At 38.8% G+C, this 19,507-nt stretch overlaps 1 protein-coding gene across 1 annotated transcript in view; it reads left to right on the top strand.

The window, feature by feature from the left end:
- Positions 1–19,507, top strand: part of LOC134649729 (angiotensin-converting enzyme-like) — a 78,744-nt gene that overhangs the window by 49,464 nt on the left and 9,773 nt on the right. Inside the window, 13 exon segments of the mRNA XM_063504560.1 lie at positions 1,074–1,265; positions 1,516–1,783; positions 2,240–2,364; positions 3,618–3,748; positions 4,242–4,456; positions 4,983–5,114; positions 6,107–6,282; positions 8,914–8,974; positions 16,850–17,093; positions 17,553–17,808; positions 18,083–18,226; positions 18,716–18,907; positions 19,240–19,337. Of these exon segments, the coding sequence (XP_063360630.1) occupies positions 1,074–1,265; positions 1,516–1,783; positions 2,240–2,364; positions 3,618–3,748; positions 4,242–4,456; positions 4,983–5,114; positions 6,107–6,282; positions 8,914–8,974; positions 16,850–17,093; positions 17,553–17,808; positions 18,083–18,226; positions 18,716–18,907; positions 19,240–19,337 (2,234 nt within the window).

Below are 19,507 nucleotides of genomic sequence, written 5' to 3'. Positions count from 1 at the left end.
ATCCAGCGGAAACAAGACAACCAATGCCATTGGTTGATTCCCGCACGTCTCCTCTCATCTTTGCCTCAGCAAAAGGCACGCTTCTTCTCGTGTCGAGATTATCTTACACAAAAGATGCCCGTTTTGACAGCAAAACGATGCTGTCAAGCTTAATGGTTGGTAAAAATGTATTTTATTTATTTATTTAGTTATAAAAACAGACACACAGTTACAGTTTTAAAAACAGACTTGACAAACACTTAAAACAACAAAAAAATGAACATTAATCGTTAAAAAAACAAGTGCAGTGATATACACGCATCAGCTTTCAGCTGCTAGTGTATTAATAGTAGTTTATGCAACAGTGATATAATAAGGGTTCTTAAAATTCAAGGGTCGAAGTTACAAAACGAGACGTAGTCGAGTTTTGTAAAAAAAGACCCGAGAATTTTAAGAACCAATTATGAGCTGTTGCATACATTACTTTTTCTATGACAGCTGCAGCAAAAAAAAGTTATTATTAAAAAAAAAGAGTTATTATTAAAAAAAAAGAGTTATTATTTAAAAAAAATTGAGTTATTATTTAAAAAAAAAAAAGAGTTATTATTGTAAATGAAAACATACCTCTTTCAATCAAGATGATCGGAACTTGTATCTTTAAAAAAAATAAAGCAGTTGTATTATACTCATAAGATGACTGCTAGCAGTCATCTTATGAGCCTATAGACAAATCATTCAAATGACATTGCTTTAGATATCACTGTCAGTCATTTAATTGACACATTTAAGTGCTGGAGTAGAAAAACAATATAATATAATAAAATATAATATAAACTCGTGCTCCATAATACTACCGGTTCAATTACGAGAACTTTGGTGAGTGGACAGTAATGTCCATAGGAAAATTTCGAAAAGTAAAAAGTATAAATTCGAAAAGTTAGGAATTAGGATCCCTGCTTAGTAGCCCTAATTAGTAAGTAGTCTTACTGTTAGATTTTATTGAAAAAAAGTTTTATTAAGTACTAGAAAAACTTGTGAAATACATATGTTGAAAATGTTTCTCGATATCTTACGACTTCGCCGACGTGTTTCAGGTTACAAAGACGTAGCGGAATGGTGGCAGTCCGACTACGAGGTGAACGACTTCGAAGTCCAGCTGGAGAAGCTGTGGAACGACGTGAAGCCCCTCTACCAGCAGCTGCACGCGTACGTCAGGAAACAGTTGAGGGACAAGTATGGCCCTGAGGTGGTCTCTGCCAAGGGACCTATTCCGGCGCATCTGTTGGGTAAGGTCATTTGTAACATGTCCAAGTTGCTGAGTTTATGTGCTCAGAAACTTTTGAAAAATACCACGGGAATAAAATAAAGTTTATGTTTTCGGAAGTCATTTCTCATTGGGAGCTTTTGTGAAATTGAGATATGTTACCAACTTGAAAACTTCAAATTTTTGGTTTTATTTTGCTGACCAGGAAAATACTTTGATTATAGAGGAGCTTTATAATTATCGAATAGACAAAACTGAATAAATATTTTCAGGTAATATGTGGGCTCAAACCTGGAACAACATAGAATCATTTACACGCCCGTACCCAGATAAGAAAGAAATAGACGTCACACAAGCAATGAAGGATCAGAACTACACAGCACTCAAAATGTTCCAAATGTCAGACAGTTTCTTCAGGTCTTTGAAACTTACTCCAATGCCTGAGAAATTCTGGAAGAATTCTATAATAGAGAAGCCTACTGATAGGGATATCGTTTGCCATGCTTCGGCTTGGGACTTTTATGACGGTGAAGATTTCAGGTATTGACAGATTTGACAACATTGAATCATGCATGCATATTTTGTTTAGCTTGATCATTACGGTGGTGGTTGTTTTGATTTGCTGCATTAATGGCAAAGTCAATAATGGCTTTTTCTCTAGATCAAGTCATTTATGTACCTAATGGGTTCAATATTTGAGCGCTTCAACCGTTTACATAATTATTGACGAAGTATTTCTTGATTCTGATTGGACGTAGTTTACTTATCCATTCACAAAACTTGTCATCTAAATGAATGACTTTTTCTTTTGACAGAAAGTTAAAATAAGATTGACAGATTTTTGTTTCTTACTACTTCTTCCAAAGAAATCTTCAAACTGTATCCAAGATATGAGGCGGTTGAAATGCTGACATTGACCAACAGAATCCTGAGATTGGTCATGCACGCCATATTCAAAATTACATGTTATCTTCTAATATCTGGCTTAATTTCAAGGATCAAGCAGTGCACAACAGTAGATTACGAATATTTCCAAACAACACACCACGAAATGGGTCACATTCAGTACTTTCTTCAATACAAACATCAACCGGTCGTATTTCGTGACGGAGCTAACCCAGGTAATAATAAAATTGATTTTTAGTTTATTTGTAGGATCAAAATGTGCACGACAGTCGATTCTGGGATGTTCAGAACGGTCCACCATGAGATGGGGCATGTGCAGTATTACCTGCAGTATGTGAGTCAGCCGGCTGTGTTCAGAGCAGGCGCAAATCCAGGTGACTTCACCTAAGGGTTCCATCTGTCCAATTTATTTGTCCAATGTGTATTGCGTCTCATATTTTGCTTAATGGGAGAGTGAGACGTAATGACACTGGACAAAGAAATTGGACATGTGGAATATACCCTAAACAATCACTATTGGGTCTGGAATGTTTGTGTGGGATCGTTCTGTGTGTGTCTGGACTTAAAATTAACTAACCCTCATATATTTGGAATGTCGTTAAGATTTTGAGAACTGTCTTTATCAATGTTAGTAATTTTTTTTTATTTTTTAGTATTTTAAATAAACGAATACTAACTACTACCTTAAGTTTAAGTATATGTTACACTAAATTAATTGAATTTAAACTGTTGTGAGACCTACTAACATTGAATAATTTTACGGTTTAGACTCACTTGTTTTTAGTCACAGGCGAGGCGCGACATGTTTCGGAGAGCCTGCTGTTAGTGCTTGAGAAAGGAGAAGAGCTAGCTCTTCGAAACATGTCGCGCAAGACACTAAAAACAAGTGAGTCTAAACCGTAACAAATATTCAAATAAATTAATTGTTCACTAGATTCGTATATTACTTACTTCACAGCAAAAACCACTATTTTATATTTCGGGTATCGTCTACTTTCTGCAAACTTAACGAGTACCTACTATTTCTAATCATGAATGAAATGCCATCTTTTCCGGTATAATTGACGCTAAAATATATTCAATAAATAAGGGAATCAGATGAGTCTTCAATTTCATCATCAAAATACATATTCCTCCCTACTTTTAGCACCATACCTTAAAAATTTTCATCAATATTGTACCTTATGGGCACTTGGTGAATCTTCGCACGGCGGCGATCAGTGCGGCGCGGCGTGCATATTTAATAAATGCAAATATATGCATGAAAGAGACCTCGGTGTGGGCTGATTTGTTTTGGATGCTTAACACTGTATGCCCCACTGAACGTCCAACTCGCTCGTTACTTCTTGGAGGTCTCATGTTATATTCATCTTAATGTACGCCCTTCCGTACATCCGTCCTTCCGTTCAATGTTTATCTTAATGTACGGACTCACGTACATGAACATGAGACATCGTAAACGTTGCAGGTTTCCACGAAGCTGTGGGCGACACGATAGCCCTGTCGGTGTCTTCACCGAAACACTTGAGAAGCGTCGGACTTATCAACAAGAACGACACAGAAGATGAGCAGACGGAGATTAATCAGCTTTATAAAATGGTAAGTCATTGATTTCATCTTCATGAGAATAGTGAAAGCATTCTGCAGCTCTTCATTATGTGAAGATTATACGAAGGAAAAGTGTTGAGAATTTTTGGTTTGTACGTCTTGCGTTTCCTACTTCCATTTTGTTACGCGCCAAGTGCTTGTCATATATAGATTTGTCTGACGACGATTGCGCTTTATGATTTGAGTAGGGAATGCTTCTAGTATTGATTTTATATGGCGAGAACTATTAATTTTCGCTTTTGTATAGAAAATCAGTAAGATTAGAACACACAAAGAACACACCCTAAGTTTGAAGAAAACTCAAGTTGTAATAAGAACACTGATATGGTTTGACACTAAATCTCGATGCGGCTAATTTACCAGGAAATCTTATACCCGACGTTATTTGTCGTGATTTTTTATGGTCAACTACGCTTTGTAGTTAATACATGCGCTTGACTGAAAAAAATATTTTGTCTTTAACTTCTTTATCATTTGATTCCAGAGTATAGACAAAGTAGTCTTCCTACCCTTCGCTTACACCCTTGACCTGTTCCGCTACGGGGTCTTCCGCGGAACCACCACCCCTGAGAACTACAACTGCCACTACTGGAGGTTGAGAGAGAGGTTGCAAGGTGTGGAGCCTCCAGTCACAAGAACTGAAGAGGACTTTGATGCAGCTGCCAAGTATCATGTGTCTGCTGATGTTGAGTATGCTAGGTAAGGACATTTTTCTACCTTGTATCTTCATCCTTGCTCTTTTCTTTGAGAAACATTCCTGAGCATTCCTGGCATTTCATTGCCATTACTGGCCGTGTTAGGCTTTAAGGTATTCCTGTCATTAGAACTGAGAAGTATTTATTTTTTTACATCGAGGATATTTTCCGTTACGGGTTTTACTAAATAATGGCTTATACACGTACGTTGTCCCGATTATATCCGTACATTGATATTGCTGTCCCGCCCATGATGCCGGCTGTCAATGTCACTGTGCGAGCAGGACAGCAATATATTTAATGCACGTGCAATAGCGATAGTAACAAGCGGGTCAATGTACGAAATTCCTTGTGGTAAGCGTCTTTTCTTTACTTTTAAGGACAAAAAGTGCTACTGGTCGTTAAGGGGCAGACTGCAGGGTGTAATCAGTAATTAGTTTTCTATGGCTTCCTAAAGAGTGTAACAAATCAAAATTAAACAAGTTAAAATATAATTTTATAAAACCTACAGTAATAATTCTCCGTTTCAGGTATTTCGTGTCCTTCATTATCCAGTTCCAATTCCACCGAGCGCTGTGCGAGCTCGCAGGAGAATACTCGGCCACGAAGAAACTAGTCGACTGTGATATTGTAGACAGCGTCGCTGCTGGAAACGCACTATCGTAAGTTCTAAACCTACATTGTGTTTAAGTTAAGTTAACCATTCTGTAAAAGGAGTATTCCACCAGATCTTACGAACACATCTCTTTTTATACTTCAATATCAGGAAGCTGATGTTTGTCTGATGAAGCGATTATGTTCCATGGCTGCCAATAAACAGTGTCCAATCAACATTTAACATAGCATTCTCAAAAGAGTTCTTTAGCGGCACTGTCGAAATAATAACGTGAATATGAATTTCACAGAAAACTGCTAGTTGGGAGGTCAAAAATACGCGTTGCCGAGTCTTTTTTGAAAAACCTCATATTGTAGTCTCCTGAGAAAACTTTGGCAGGGATTTCAATGAATAGCCAAAGAGCTTCTGAAAGGAATTCCTTCTGAAACTACTCTGCGTGAACTTTTATGTTCAGAGTGTACTTAAGGAAAAAGTTTATGAAAGTAGCAGTGTGGCATTATTAAAAAAAACTCAAAACCCCGTTACTTGTTTGTACAATAAACCAGATATTACCACAGAATAACTAATAGTACTACCGTACAGAAAATTCACTCCTTCACAAAAGTCAGATTTAGGTATAAAATTACACCTATATCGCCGCCTGCAAGCAAAATTGAAACTTATAACCGCGCACGAACCGTGAATCTCCTTTGCGCGCCGCAGTTTTATGACCGAGCTGTGAGTGTCGGCACGGGGTTATCACTCGACAAGTTTTTATACCTGTACCCACTGATTTATTATTTTTAAGATAAATATGTAGGAATTACAAACGTTGATTATGTAAACATACATTTTTTATCCGGAGATAGTATGTCTGATTCTCACGGAAGTAAGTTTCGAAGCCATTGTGTATTTTCAATTTTGCGCGAGCGCCGCGTGACACGACTATCGTGCACGCCGAGCGGCAGCCCACTGCCATACGCCGGACAGCCGATGGGCGCGCCGGCCAAATATACCTAAACTGCGGAGTGACACCCCCCTGATATTACTCTCTTTCAGAAACATGCTCAAAATGGGTTCATCGCACCCGTGGCCCGACGCGATGGAGGCGCTCACGGGCCAGCGAGAAATGAAGGCGGACGGTCTCCTGGAGTACTTCAAGCCGCTCCACGAGTGGCTGCAGAAAGAGAACCAGAGGACCGGCGAGTACGTCGGTTGGGAGTCTAGCAAGATTCGTAAGTTGTTTGTTAGCTTTTTTGGGCTCCGTACCCAAAGGGTAAAAACGGGATCCTATTACTAAGACTTCGCTGTCCGTCCGTCCGTCCGTCCGTCCGTCTGTCACCAGGCTGTATCTCACGAACCGTGATAGCTAGACAGTTGAAATTTTCACAGATGATGTATTTCTGTTGCCGCTATAACAACAAATACTAAAAACAGAATAAAATAAAGATTTAAGTGGGGCTCCCATACAACAAACGTGATTTTTGACCGAAGTTAAGCAACGTCGGGCGGGGTCAGTACTTGGATGGGTGACCGTCTTTTTGCTTGTTTTTGGCTTGTTTTGCTCTATTTTTTGTTGATGGTGCGGAACCCTCTGTGCGCGAGTCCGACTCGCACTTGGCCGGTTTTTTTATTAATTTTATTTATCAAGACGGGTTGGCTGTATCAGGGATGCAGTATTTATGTTCGTGAGCAGTTCGCGCTAGAATTAACGCCCAATCTACGCCATCAGAATTAACAACTTGTGTCGCAACGTGAGCCACTTAGCCTCACAAATGGCTATTGAATACCAATCCCTAAAAAGCCACGCAGTCCAAGCATATCAGTCTCGCCAAGCGCATCAGGAAAAAATGGACCTCGTACAACGCATCCAAGAACTAAAGGAGTCAATTGAGGAATCCAGCCGACAAGTTTCGGGACCTGTATCGTTTGCCGACGCCCTGAAGAAAAATGGAACGAGGTACGTTCAACCGTCTAACATTAGCTCAGTCGCAATCTATCCGGTTGACAAGTTGAAACCGAGTGAGGAGACAAAATCTCTCGTTCAAAAGATTATCCGGCCCGAAGAAATGAAGCTGCACGTGAGAGGGTTGCGCAAGATCAAAAACGGCGGTGTAGTGATAAGCACTGACTCAAAAGAAGACGTAATAAAACTCAAGCAATCGGCGCAGCTTATGACCTCTGGACTCACCGTTGACGAGCCACAAAAACGCAAGCCCAGAATTGTAGTCATTGGAGTTCCCGCGGACATGCAGGAACCTGAAGTCCTCAAGTGCATATTCCATCAAAACTTAGCCGATAAATTACAAGATTGGTCGCTCGAAAAATTTATGGCTTCCACTAAGCTCAGTCACAAATCCGGAAAAAAGGACGCCGAGACCTGTAATTATATAATTGAAGTTTCTGGAGCGATACGGAAGGCCTTAATTACGAACGACAGAGTTTTTGTGAACTGGTCATCGTGCCCTGTTAGGGATTTCACCTTGGTTACGCGCTGTTTCAAATGTCAGCTTTACAATCATGCAGCGAAGACCTGCAAAATGGAGACTCACATCTGCGGCCACTGCGGCGAGGCGGGTCACTCATTTAAGGAATGCACAAAAAAGGACGAAGCACCAAAATGTGCAACATGCTCGTACTACAAGAAACCATGCAACCACCAAACAGGCGAAGCCGACTGCCCAGCTAGAAAAATGGCCGAAAAAAGGTATTTAAACTCTATAGATTATGAAGGCGCCTAGGAGCGCTAACTTTTCACATACTTTTATAGCACTTCATTCACTTTCATTAGTTTAACTACCTATGAACAATAGCATATTTTCTGACCTAGATAGTTTCTCTGTATCAGAGTCTAAAGCATGCGATGTGGAAACCTGCAAACATCATGTTCGCCGCTGTTTAAATATAAACAAACTTGGAGATGATTTACGCAATATTGACTTTGGCCCCGTTTATAATTCTGCTGATGCAGAAAATAGTATGCTGTACTTGACCAAAAATGTCCAGCAAGCAATTTTACTTAACACCAATAAGACACGTCTTAATAGCAACGCCCTTCAATAGATGACGCACGATGATACAGAGAACTTACTAATAGTCGTAAAATGATTACCTACTGTACTCTGATATTTAATGGAACTTAAGAATCCACTTTTTGTTTAGGTAATAAGACTTATATTGTGTACCATACCTATAGTTTATAATTAAGTGAATAAGTAATAAATAATTAATATTGTCCTTTGCTGCCTGAAACACAGGGAATCCTAGTTCAGGCATTTGTAAATCACTTGTCTTTATAAATTATTAGTCTTTAAGAGCAACCACTGTACTATACTTTTCTCAATAAAATTATTTGTATTTGTATTTGTATTTGTATTTTGCTGCTCGACCTTCGGCCTCGCACCGCGTATGACGCTATGACGCTGCAGGAATTTGACCCTACGCGGAGCTCGGATTTTGGCGTGATCCGATGATTCACATTTAAGACACCCAAGCATTGGTCGTTTTAAATGGCACATAACACAGAAAACATACATGGGATGAACAAAAAACTTAAAATGTCCTTAGATACAGATGCTTCCATATTCGTATCTCACAGAGAACATTTTACAAAAGCATGTAGGCTCTATCAGGAACACAACCGCATTGGAGTTGGTGAATCGTCTTATTTATCACGCTCCTTCGGCCTCAAGTAGATACTCATCTTGTTCAAACGCATAAATATGGCTAAAAGTTAAGATATCCTTTCTGTCAATCTATTTAAAGTCATGCGAGTTTGTTTTCCATTGTAACCTCCAACTTGTGTACCTACATCTAGATCTGTCTGTACGCATCTTTATGGATTAAACGTTTTCTCTTGTTTCCAGAATACTGCACTGCAGAACAACAGGCAGCGATACAGTCTGAGCAGAAGGAAGAGCACAGCACGTGACGCGGCCGGTACTTACGTTAGGCGCGGCTGGGCAACGTTACTAAATAACGTTAATCGTTAATACCGTTATTTTAAAGGTTACTTCAAGGTTGCATCGATAGGCATTTCCTACGATTGGTCAGAAGTAAGTACTTTTAATTCGATCTATGCCCCGACTAAGTTATTTTTGTTACTAGTTATAAGTGGCGGAGCGTCAGAAATATGCGAGGGAAAAGGCGGATCTAACTTGACTTTCCTTTTCTTCTTGAGCTGAATCAAAAGTGCTCAACTCAACTGTCTGAACATTATATATCTATGTATCTATATTCTGTATATGGTATCGAATTCTATAAACGGTCTGCGAGTGTTTATGCATGTTTATGCATCTATTTCTGAGTACCTAATTCTCTTGAAAATAGCCCAATAGCTGATTTCACAGTAATATCACGTTCCGGCTAGCTTCAAGATAATCGTCATATTTGACGCCTGACAACATGACTTAGACGGGACATCCAGATAGAGTTATAAGTTCTTGATCGTAAGATATCGATGCGACATTAGTATTACTACGTGAGTGAGCTACTAAGGAAGAAATACTCTGGACGAAGCTTAAGACGTTATTCTTCCGCTCTAAGTCGGGTTCAAAATTAATAAAATGAAGTAAGTTATAAGCATTCCAAGTATACAAAATAATTTAAATAATCTGAACACAAATTGTGACAATGATAACATGTAAATATCATGTTACATTTGATATAAAAACGGGGGACTAACGTCTTACATTCCGAATGAACTAAGTGCATGAAGTTAATTTTTAAACGCTTGTTAGAAAAATCTGTTTCCATTGAGTAAATAGATGAAAAATTAAAATATTTTAATGTCAGTTAAATTAGTAAGCGCCACTTGCACCAACCCACTAACCCGGGGTTAAACGATTAAACCGTTAATACAATATCAAATTGTACTGGTAACTATGGTAACTCCAGGTTTAACCGGTTAACCCCGGGTTAGTGAATGGTGCAAGTGGTCCTAAGACATGATAGGTAGGTTAAACGATTGATCTCTACGTATTCTTGTAATAGATCGTTAACATAACGATATTTTTAACGTTATTTTTTTAACGATTAACAGATTAACGATCTCGTGCCCAGCTGGCGGTAGGCTAATTTGTAATAGGCTCAGTATTCATAATAAACATTTTTAAGTTAAAAAAATGATTTTTATTTCATGTAAGTACCTACCCCTCAGTGGTTGCCGATATCTGTATACTCTTGAAATGATGAAGACAGCATATTAGTAGAACTTAGGATCTATAAAATGTCTTCTAACAAATTATGCTAATACTAGGTAACCGAAATAATTACATATAGGTACGTGATATACGCAGGAAAAATTACCAAGGCCTCTTTTACTCAATTGAAGGCGTAATTAGAGCGACAAAGAAAGATGCCCGCAATTTGCAAACTTCGATTTTCGCGGTTATAGCCCAGTGTCCAAGGCCGGAATCGAACCAGCGTCCTCCGACGCGACAGATTCCTGAACCGCTCCGCCACTCGGTCACGGTGGCATGGGTTGAAATTTCCAAGTGTATGCACTAGTGTATGACAATTTCTTAAGGACTTGTTGTGGCGCCCCCTATAAATATTTTCATAGAAAGTAATTTCATTTGTTCTTAGCAACGGTTCTTAGAGTAGGTATGCTAATACTATAAGGAATATTACGCAAAACTGCGAAGGAGGCGCCACTCCCAAAATAAATCACAATCAAAGGGTCTACCGCAAACGAGAGAGTCGATATTTTGTTATATAACGTCTCTATCACTCTTGCATATTCGAGCGATAAAGAGACAGATAGCCGAGTTTCGATTTCGGGTTTCCCGGTAGGCCCTTTGTAAACCAACCGCCTTGATGCAGTGAACGCATACTGCCTTGATGTATCAATATCAATGTCATATTTGAGTTGTATTTGATTGTCTTCGAAAATTTGTTTAAGGTACAGTACCTACCTATGTATAAGTTACTCTATGGTATTTATACTTAAGTCGCTAGTGCTGCACTCTGGCGGCAAAACATTGCAGTAATACTCCCTATTGTCGCCTGGCTGACGGTACAGAATAACAAAAAAAAGTTGATCCACTCCATCCACTTTATCTTGCAGCATCTTTAAGTGGCTAGATAATCAAGTACCTAGACTACCTAGTCGTGCGGCTGGTATTACTTGATATACCGGCTTATCGAAGTTATCGAGATGTCTAGATAAGTCTTGATCCTGTCTGTTTTTTAGCAGTCGTGTTGCTCAAGCGCTTCGATACGGATCAACGGTAAGTACTGTTAAATAATGTTACTCAAATGAATATAATGTTTATTTCATAAAAAGAAAAACTTTTCTATGGGACCGAAATTTTTCATTTATTTTTTTAACTTTTTGAAAAATTTCCGCAATTTGCTCATTCGTAGTAATACGCTTATACAGGGTGAATCGGGAGACGTGAACAGGATCAACCCTGCGCATACAGTAAAGCAACTGTTTCGTACCAGTATTAGCACCTAACCTACTTACGTTTGTTTGTTCATCATCATCTTCTTTGCGTTATCGCTTTTTACCACGGCTCATGAAAGACTAAGGTCCGTTTGACAACTTATCCCAAGAATTGGCGTAGGCACTAGTTTCCTAGGCCCTTATCGATATTAATCAGGTTTCCTCGCGATGTTTTCCTTCACCGAAAAGCGATTGATTAAGTGACCATAATTAAATTTATCCTTAACAAAAAAGTTAACACAGATAAAAGGTGTCATTTTACTGAAATACGGTGGTGAAATGATTGTAAATAATTATATTTGTCCTTTACAAAAAAGTTTATAACAGGTAAAGGTGTCATTTTGTACTTAAATATGGTGGTGAAATGATTGAAATAATTAAATTTGTCCTTGATTTTCTTACTTAAATGATTGTGCACGATCCATTTAAACAGAACTAGGTGTGTAGGATTGATCTTGCTTACATCTCATAACCATCCTGTATAAAAGGATCAATTCTAACTGTCAACAATTTTTCGGGCAAACTATTATTGCGATAGAGAGATAGAAAGCGTTTCGTTGTCGTAGCGCAAACGATTGTCATCTTGGCTAGCCCCCTGATCAGTTGGATAAGGATGCTCTTACGAATAACCTATGTTTTTGGACTAAGTAGGTCATCATATAAATAATATTTAAGCATGTTTTTATTTCTGAATGCTAAGTTCTTTACTTCTTTGTGTCAGTAATGTCAGTATGCTTTGTTGGCCCGCTCAGCGTGATTTGGTTACGCTTAAAACAACAGAAGAAAATTGGTATTGTTAAACAACTGGTCGTGGTTATGCGATAACGGGCCAGTGTTCTAGTACTTTCTCGTATAGTCACTCAGTAACGTTTGCTCAATAAAGTAGGATCAAAAATACATCACTACATCACAATCACTACATTGTGTAAAACAAAGTCGCTTCCCTGTCTGTCTGTCTGTATGTATGCTTAGATCTTTAAAAATACGCAACGGATTTCGATGCGGTTTTTTTTAATAGATAGAGTGATTCAAGAGGAAGGTTTATGTATAATTTGTTAACCCGTGCGAAGCCGGGGCGGGTCGCTATTTACAAATAATTCGAGACATCTAGGTATCTACTTAAATGAAAAATCTTACAACTATATAATACTACATTGATGTGAAAAATTTAAATTATAAAGCAGATCAAGTTAGGTTTTTATTTGCATACTTATAAAATATAGTTTTGCCTGTATTAAAATTGTAGACACAATAAACAATAAAGTCTCGAAATTAACAACAAACCTATTTTATCGTAATCACCTAAATGCAAATCGGTATCATTACAAATGCCATCTAATTATACAAATGTGGTTTTCTTGATATTGTATACGTGTAAAGAAATAATTAATTCTACGATACGATGGTGTAAATTAGTCGCTAGTCATTTGAAGATCAAGAGAGAGAGAAAGTAGATAAGTAATAGGTATAATTAATCCCAGTACCTGTACTCTTTCATTGTTATTGTGTCAAATTCATCGCAAGTTTTTGTTAGTAAATTGGTTATGTTAAAGCATAAAATTACTAGCCATATTTTTTTATTACATACTATTAGTGCATAATACCATCCACCATTGGTTTCGGCTTCTCGACAAAAGACGTCAAAAACTTCACAAGCATGACAGACAGACCGACGGACTAATTCATTTACATACAAATGTATATACAGTACAGACATAATGTTTTCAGTTTTCGAGCTTACTTAGCGTTGTTGACGCGTTTCAGTGATTTTTGTGAAAATGCCGTGTGGGTATTTCAGTCAGACCGCTAAGAAGGTTTCATTTGTAAGGATCTTTTTGCTTTTTTTTCTTTTCTTTTGGGTAGGTACTAGGTACAGACAGGTCAACTTGTTGAGGTTAACAATACACTCCTTTTTTGGGGCAGTCGTGTAAAAACGGGAAATGGGAGGGGGAGGGGGGGGGGTATTGTTTGCGCATTGTTTTCCTTTATTCAAGGTCATTCGAATAAGAACTTTGCTGGCTTTATATACCACCTATTTTTAGGGTTCCGTACCTAAAGGGTAAAAACGGGACCCTATTACTAAGACTCCGTTGTCCGTCCGTCCGTCCGTCTGTCACCAGGCTGTATCTCACGAACCGTGATAGCTAGACAGTTGAAATTTTCAACATGATTGACAGATGATGTATTTCTGTTGCCGCTATAACAACAAATACTAAAAACAGAATAAAATAAAGATTTAAGTGGGGCTCCCATACAACAAACGTGATTTTTGACCGAAGTTAAGAGCCAACAGGAGTGGTCATTTCTCCATAGAAACGTACTCGACTGTTTCCTCCGTGGGTTTTGAAGCTAGGGCAATGATTTTTTCAACACAGATTAATATTGTCAATATCTGTGTCGGACCGTTTTGCTTTTTTTGATATTTTTGATTTTCAAGGCGCTAGAGCCCTTCAAAAATAGCCAAAATGGCCTAATTGACTATGCCGCAATGAGAGGCGTGCTATTCAAAACTGACATCAATTAGTCAAAAAAGCAAAACGGTCCGACACAGATAATGTCATAATCATTTAGATTTCAAAATTTGGTTACGATTGGTTAAGTTTTGGAGGAGGAAACAGTCGAGTACGAAACCTCGATTTTTGATATTTTTACGCAGGATTTTTCGCCTTGTCCTTATCGCACTAGTTTTAGGAGCCGCTTCCGTTAGCGAGACGGGTATATTTACCTAAAATATTTAAATCTTAGCTCCTGTTGGCTCTTAAGCAACGTCGGGCGGGGTCAGTACTTGGATGGGTACCGTTTTTTTGCTTGTTTTGCTCTATTTGCGCGTGCGGAACCCTCCGTGCGCGAGTCCGACTCGCACTTGGCCGGTTTTTATTTATTTATTTGTATTTTTAGAGGTAACAATGGACACTTAGGTACTAAATCGTGCTAGTAGATCAGAGAGCGAATAACCGTTAAATTTTGTGTATTAATATGTACTCAAACAACTCGCATACCTAGGTACAGTCTGAAATAGATCTGTAGATTAAGATACCGTCTTCTAAATATGTAGTATAATATAAGTAGATGTATATTATTTCATTTATTAAACACGAAAATTACCACTTAGAACAGTCAAATTTATTTGCAAACCAAGACTAATTTAATGCTAGTCATGTACTTATCACTACATAGTATAAAACAAAGTCGCTTCCCGCTGTCTGTCTGTCCCTATGTATGCTTAGATCTTTAAAACTACGCAACGGATTTTGATGCGGTTTTTGAAGGGAAACTTCTTTATCGGCGCTGTGCACGTTTTGAGGTGGGGAAAAAATGTTAAACTCGCGACAGGTCACGTGACCGACAGATTCGACAGATTGAAAATTCGTAAGACGGACACGTGACCTGATCGAAAAACTGTTACAATGTCATTGAGATTTCACTTCTGCCGGCACTCCCGGGGTGCAACCCGTTGTTAGGGTTCCGTAGCCAAATGGCTGAAAACGGAACCCTTATGGATTCGTCATGTCTGTCTGTCTGTCTGTCTGTCTGTCCGTCTGTCTGTCCGTCCGTATGTCACAGCCACTTTTTTCCGAAACTATAAGAACTATACTGTTGAAACTTGGTAAGTAGATGTATTCTGTGAACCGCATTAAGATTTTCACACAAAAATAGAAAAAAAAACAGTAAATTTTGGGGTTTCCCCATACTTAGTACTGAAACTCAAAAATTTTTTTTTCATCAAACCCATACGTGTGGGGTATCTATGGATAGGTCTTCAAAAATGATATTGAGGTTTCTAATATCATTTTTTTCTAAACTGAATAGTTTGCGCGAGAGACACTTCCAAAGTGGTAAAATGTGTGCCCCCCCCTATAACTTCTAAAATAAGAGAATGATTGTGTAAGATTGAAAGCTGTTTGTTTCCCAATAAAAAAAAAAATGATAAAACTAAAAAAAATATATAATGTACATTACCATGCAAACTTCCACCGAAAATTGGTTTAAACGAGATCTAGTTTAATACGTCATAAATCCCCTAAATACGGAACCCTTCATCGGCGAGTCCGACTCGCACTTGGCCGCTTTTTTTAAATAGATAGAGTGATTCAAGAGGAAGGTTTGTGTGTTAATTTGTTAACCCGTGCGAAGCTGGGGCGGGTCGCTAGTATTGAAAAAATTAGAAGTTAATTATACGTGAGACTGATGATACAGTCGATTGATTGCCTTGACACTTTTGCTTAGAGCATCTTTTTTACCATCTTACTTTTGCTCTTGAGTCGTTATAAAGGTGACTGATAAACGAATTGGACTTTTATTTGGACGCAAATCATAACAAAGTAAGTAGGTTTTGCATGAAATAGAACTATTAAAACGGATTATGTCGCGAATATTGAATTTATACTACGTCGCGACGTTTCGAACCCTTTACACGCTGTATATGTGGTCAACTGGTGACTGAGAAAAAAACCATGAACCACGAACGCTGTAAAGGGTTCGAAACGTCGGGATGTAGTATAAATTCAATATACGCGATATAATCCGTTTTAATAGTTTTATTTCATAAGTAACTATCGCGGTAACCGAAGACAATATTAAGTAGGTTTTTCTTAATCTTAAACTTGAAAATATGTCAATCAATTGTCATGTTTTTGTGGATTGTGAGTGATTTACATGCGACGAGATTCCATTGTGGATCACACATTCTTTCTTTACACAGGAGTTAGGACAAATAGTGAGTCAATTGGAAAACCAAGTCCCAAAGTGACTACCTATTTGCGAAACGGTTATTTTGTGCAAGTGGCGTTTTACAATGATATCAGATTAAATTTTAGGACGGGACTAGGGAATGCTCCCTGTACTGAATTTGTATGGCTAGAACCGGGAATTCCCGATACCGGTACTGTATTTGTATAGAAAACCAGTACCGGGAGCACTCCCTTCACGGGACTTCAATCTCGAAGCGTCCTACGAAAGGACCGTTAATAAAAGATTCAGAGAGTTCATAGTGTTATTGTGCGGGTGGGTTATTCTCATTAATGTGCCTTCAGCTTACTTTAGAAGCAGGATTACTCACGTGAGACCAGGCCGGGTCCGGGTCGGAGCTTCCGGCGCTTACTTTTCTGTGACAGATGACCGTGATCACCTCATGCTTTCCATAGGAAACGAAGCGCCGGAAGCTCCGGCTCGGACCCTGCCCGGTCTAGCGTGAGTCATCCTTAAGGACTCCATACAGACACGAAATGATGTTCGAAGAAGGCTAACTCGATTTCAATGTTTTTCGAATGATTATGACTATAACTCACAAACAAGGCATAGAAATTCTACCTCTCCATCGCTTTAGATTTAAGCCCACCCAAATATATTTTTTGAATGATAAAATTTTCCTTCTAGATGATCCTTAAAATACTAGGCGAGCTAGCTCTAGTCGGGGCTATAGCCTCCGTCTTCATAGTAGCAGCCCAGGGTTTGGCAGCAGAAAGAGCAGCTGAAGAGGCGGCTGGCAGAGACTACATGAGAAGACTGGATGAGATCACTTCCAAGTTGAAGAATAGATTGACGATCGCCAATTGGGACTATGGAAGTAATATTACGGTTCAGAGTGAAGAACACATGGTAAGTGAAACCCTAAAGAGTTTTAATAGAGTATTTTTTTTTGCAGAGTAAAAGCTTTTTCGAGTGATAATGCTTGGAACGATATCTGTTTTCCTAATATTATTTATTAGTCCCCAAACTTTCAAATTGTTTATCGTGTCTGCTTACTAATAATCAATTTATGGTTGTAAAATGGTCCCCAGTATAAAGTTATTAAATATTTCAACATTACTTCATCACAACCTTTAACTGGTTTTTGCTTTTGATAGACTTACCTATGACGTTTATATCCACTTTCCTTACACATATAACGATAAAATATGACCACTTTTTCAAATTGCAAGAGGCCCGAGTAGAATGTGCAATATGGATCCGAAATGTATGAAGTTATCCGGATCTGGATCCGGATCCGCGGATCTTTCCATACATTTCAGATCCGTCGTGCAAACCTGAGGTTTAATAAATCACTGTATTTTTTAGCTTCAAGTAGCACTAGATGTTGCTGAAGAGGAGAAAGAAAACTGGAAAGAAACAATGACGTACTTATGGAAAGAATTTGAAGACGAAGATTTGAAGAGAATGTTTACAAAATACACACAACTGGGCACATCAGCTTTGCCAGAGGACTTGAATCAGAGGTTGTTGCAAGCGATCACCAACATGCAGTCGACGTATGCGAAGGCTACGATTTGTGACTACAAGATTAGGACGAAGTGTGATCTTTATGTAGAGCCAGGTAATGAAACACATATTTATTTTGTTGCATCTTATTGTCACAGCTCACTAGGGAAGCTTGCAGACCTCAAGCTTGCAGCTCACTAACCTAATCCCAAAAATAGATGTATAAATAGATATAGATAAGTTTCCGGAAATTCTATGGGCGCGTCGGGATTTCAGCGCACGACCTCTAGCTTACTGCTATAAGCATTTTAAATTCCAATATTACAGTAACCGCATGAGGAAGTTCATACTCCACGTCATCTACCAACATTAAATTGATTGCGTTCCAGATGTCACGAATATCTTCGCAAACAGTGATGACCCTGAGGAGTTGAAGTACGCATGGGTGGAGTGGCATAAGGCTGCGGGTGGACCATCCAAAGGGAACTTTACCGAATATGTACAGATGGACAACGAGGCTGCTCATCTTAATGGTAAGACGATATTACATATATTGGCAACGTCACACGTTCCGTGGTTAGAGGAAAAAATATCAATCATCCCACATGTCGACAAAAACGCGTCCCCAGTGTTTAGTTTTGGCAAAAAAACGGATGTATCTGCTGGCATTATCATCGTTCACATGTCGTTGTTCTTTCCTATTTGTCGTCTGTAAACTCATTATGCCACTTCCTTTCTTCTCATATCATTCACACGATCCATCAACGTTTGAACTTTTCCAAGGTTTTCCTTTTCTTCACTTTACCCTACTAAATATTTTTTGCAACACCTATTTGCTGCAGCTGTTTGTACAGTCGCCATCAGATAGTAATATCGGAGCGGCCAAGGTGTCAAGCACTCTAACGCCTTGACAAGAGAGGCGTGCTCAGATTTTTGTGAGCACATTGGCCGCTCCGATATATATGATGGCGACTGTACATGGTAGTTTTGCATCATTAACTTCTCTTCTCATTAACCTCTAGGATACGACAGCGTTGCTGAGTGGTGGCTCAGCGAGTACGAATCTTCAGACAGCGAGGAGCAGTTCGCTACACTCTGGAACCAAATCAAACCCCTGTACCAACAGATCCACGCGTACGTGAGAGGCAAACTGCGAGCCAAGTATGGGGAGAATGTGGTGTCGGCTAGAGGGCCTATTCCAGCTCATTTGTTAGGTAAGCTATTTATTTACTTCCATCGTCACGTCCAGACCAAATTCAGCTTACCATAATATAAGACAAGTCCAAGTCACAAAGTTTTCTGGCAATGAGCCGACTAAATAAATATCTTTGTCAACCTGTACTGAGAACCAGACTTGAGTAGTTCTTCATTGTAAAACATACGAGAGAAGAAAAATATGGATGATTATTCGCAACTTGTTTTGTCTTGCAACTCTTGCAAGGAAGTTACAATGTTTTCAGATGGAAACTCGAATAGGATAGGACGTAGTCTCAAAGTCCTAAAGGTCTTTTCGTCAATAATTTGTTATTGTCATTGTTCTTTTCAGGTAACATTTGGGCACAGACCTGGACCAACATTGAAAAATACGCCAAACCCTACCCTGATAAACCTGACGTAGATGTAACGGCTGCATTGATCGAACAAGTAAGTTCTTTTTCAGAACGTAATCTAACTCATAAGTGACCTGCTCCTCCTAAAGGAAATTATCAAGTGGACTTCTGTCTTCCATAGCATGGAACACAATCCTCTTCCAAAAAGTATCTTACAAAGCGGTTGTAACGATCTTTAGACTTGACTTATTATACGTCCGTACC

This window comes from Cydia amplana, chromosome 7 (genome assembly GCF_948474715.1).
Source record: "Cydia amplana chromosome 7, ilCydAmpl1.1, whole genome shotgun sequence".
NCBI lineage: Eukaryota > Metazoa > Arthropoda > Insecta > Lepidoptera > Tortricidae > Cydia > Cydia amplana.
Note: the sequence above shows the minus strand (reverse complement) of the source record. Positions and strands in the feature narration are given on the sequence as shown.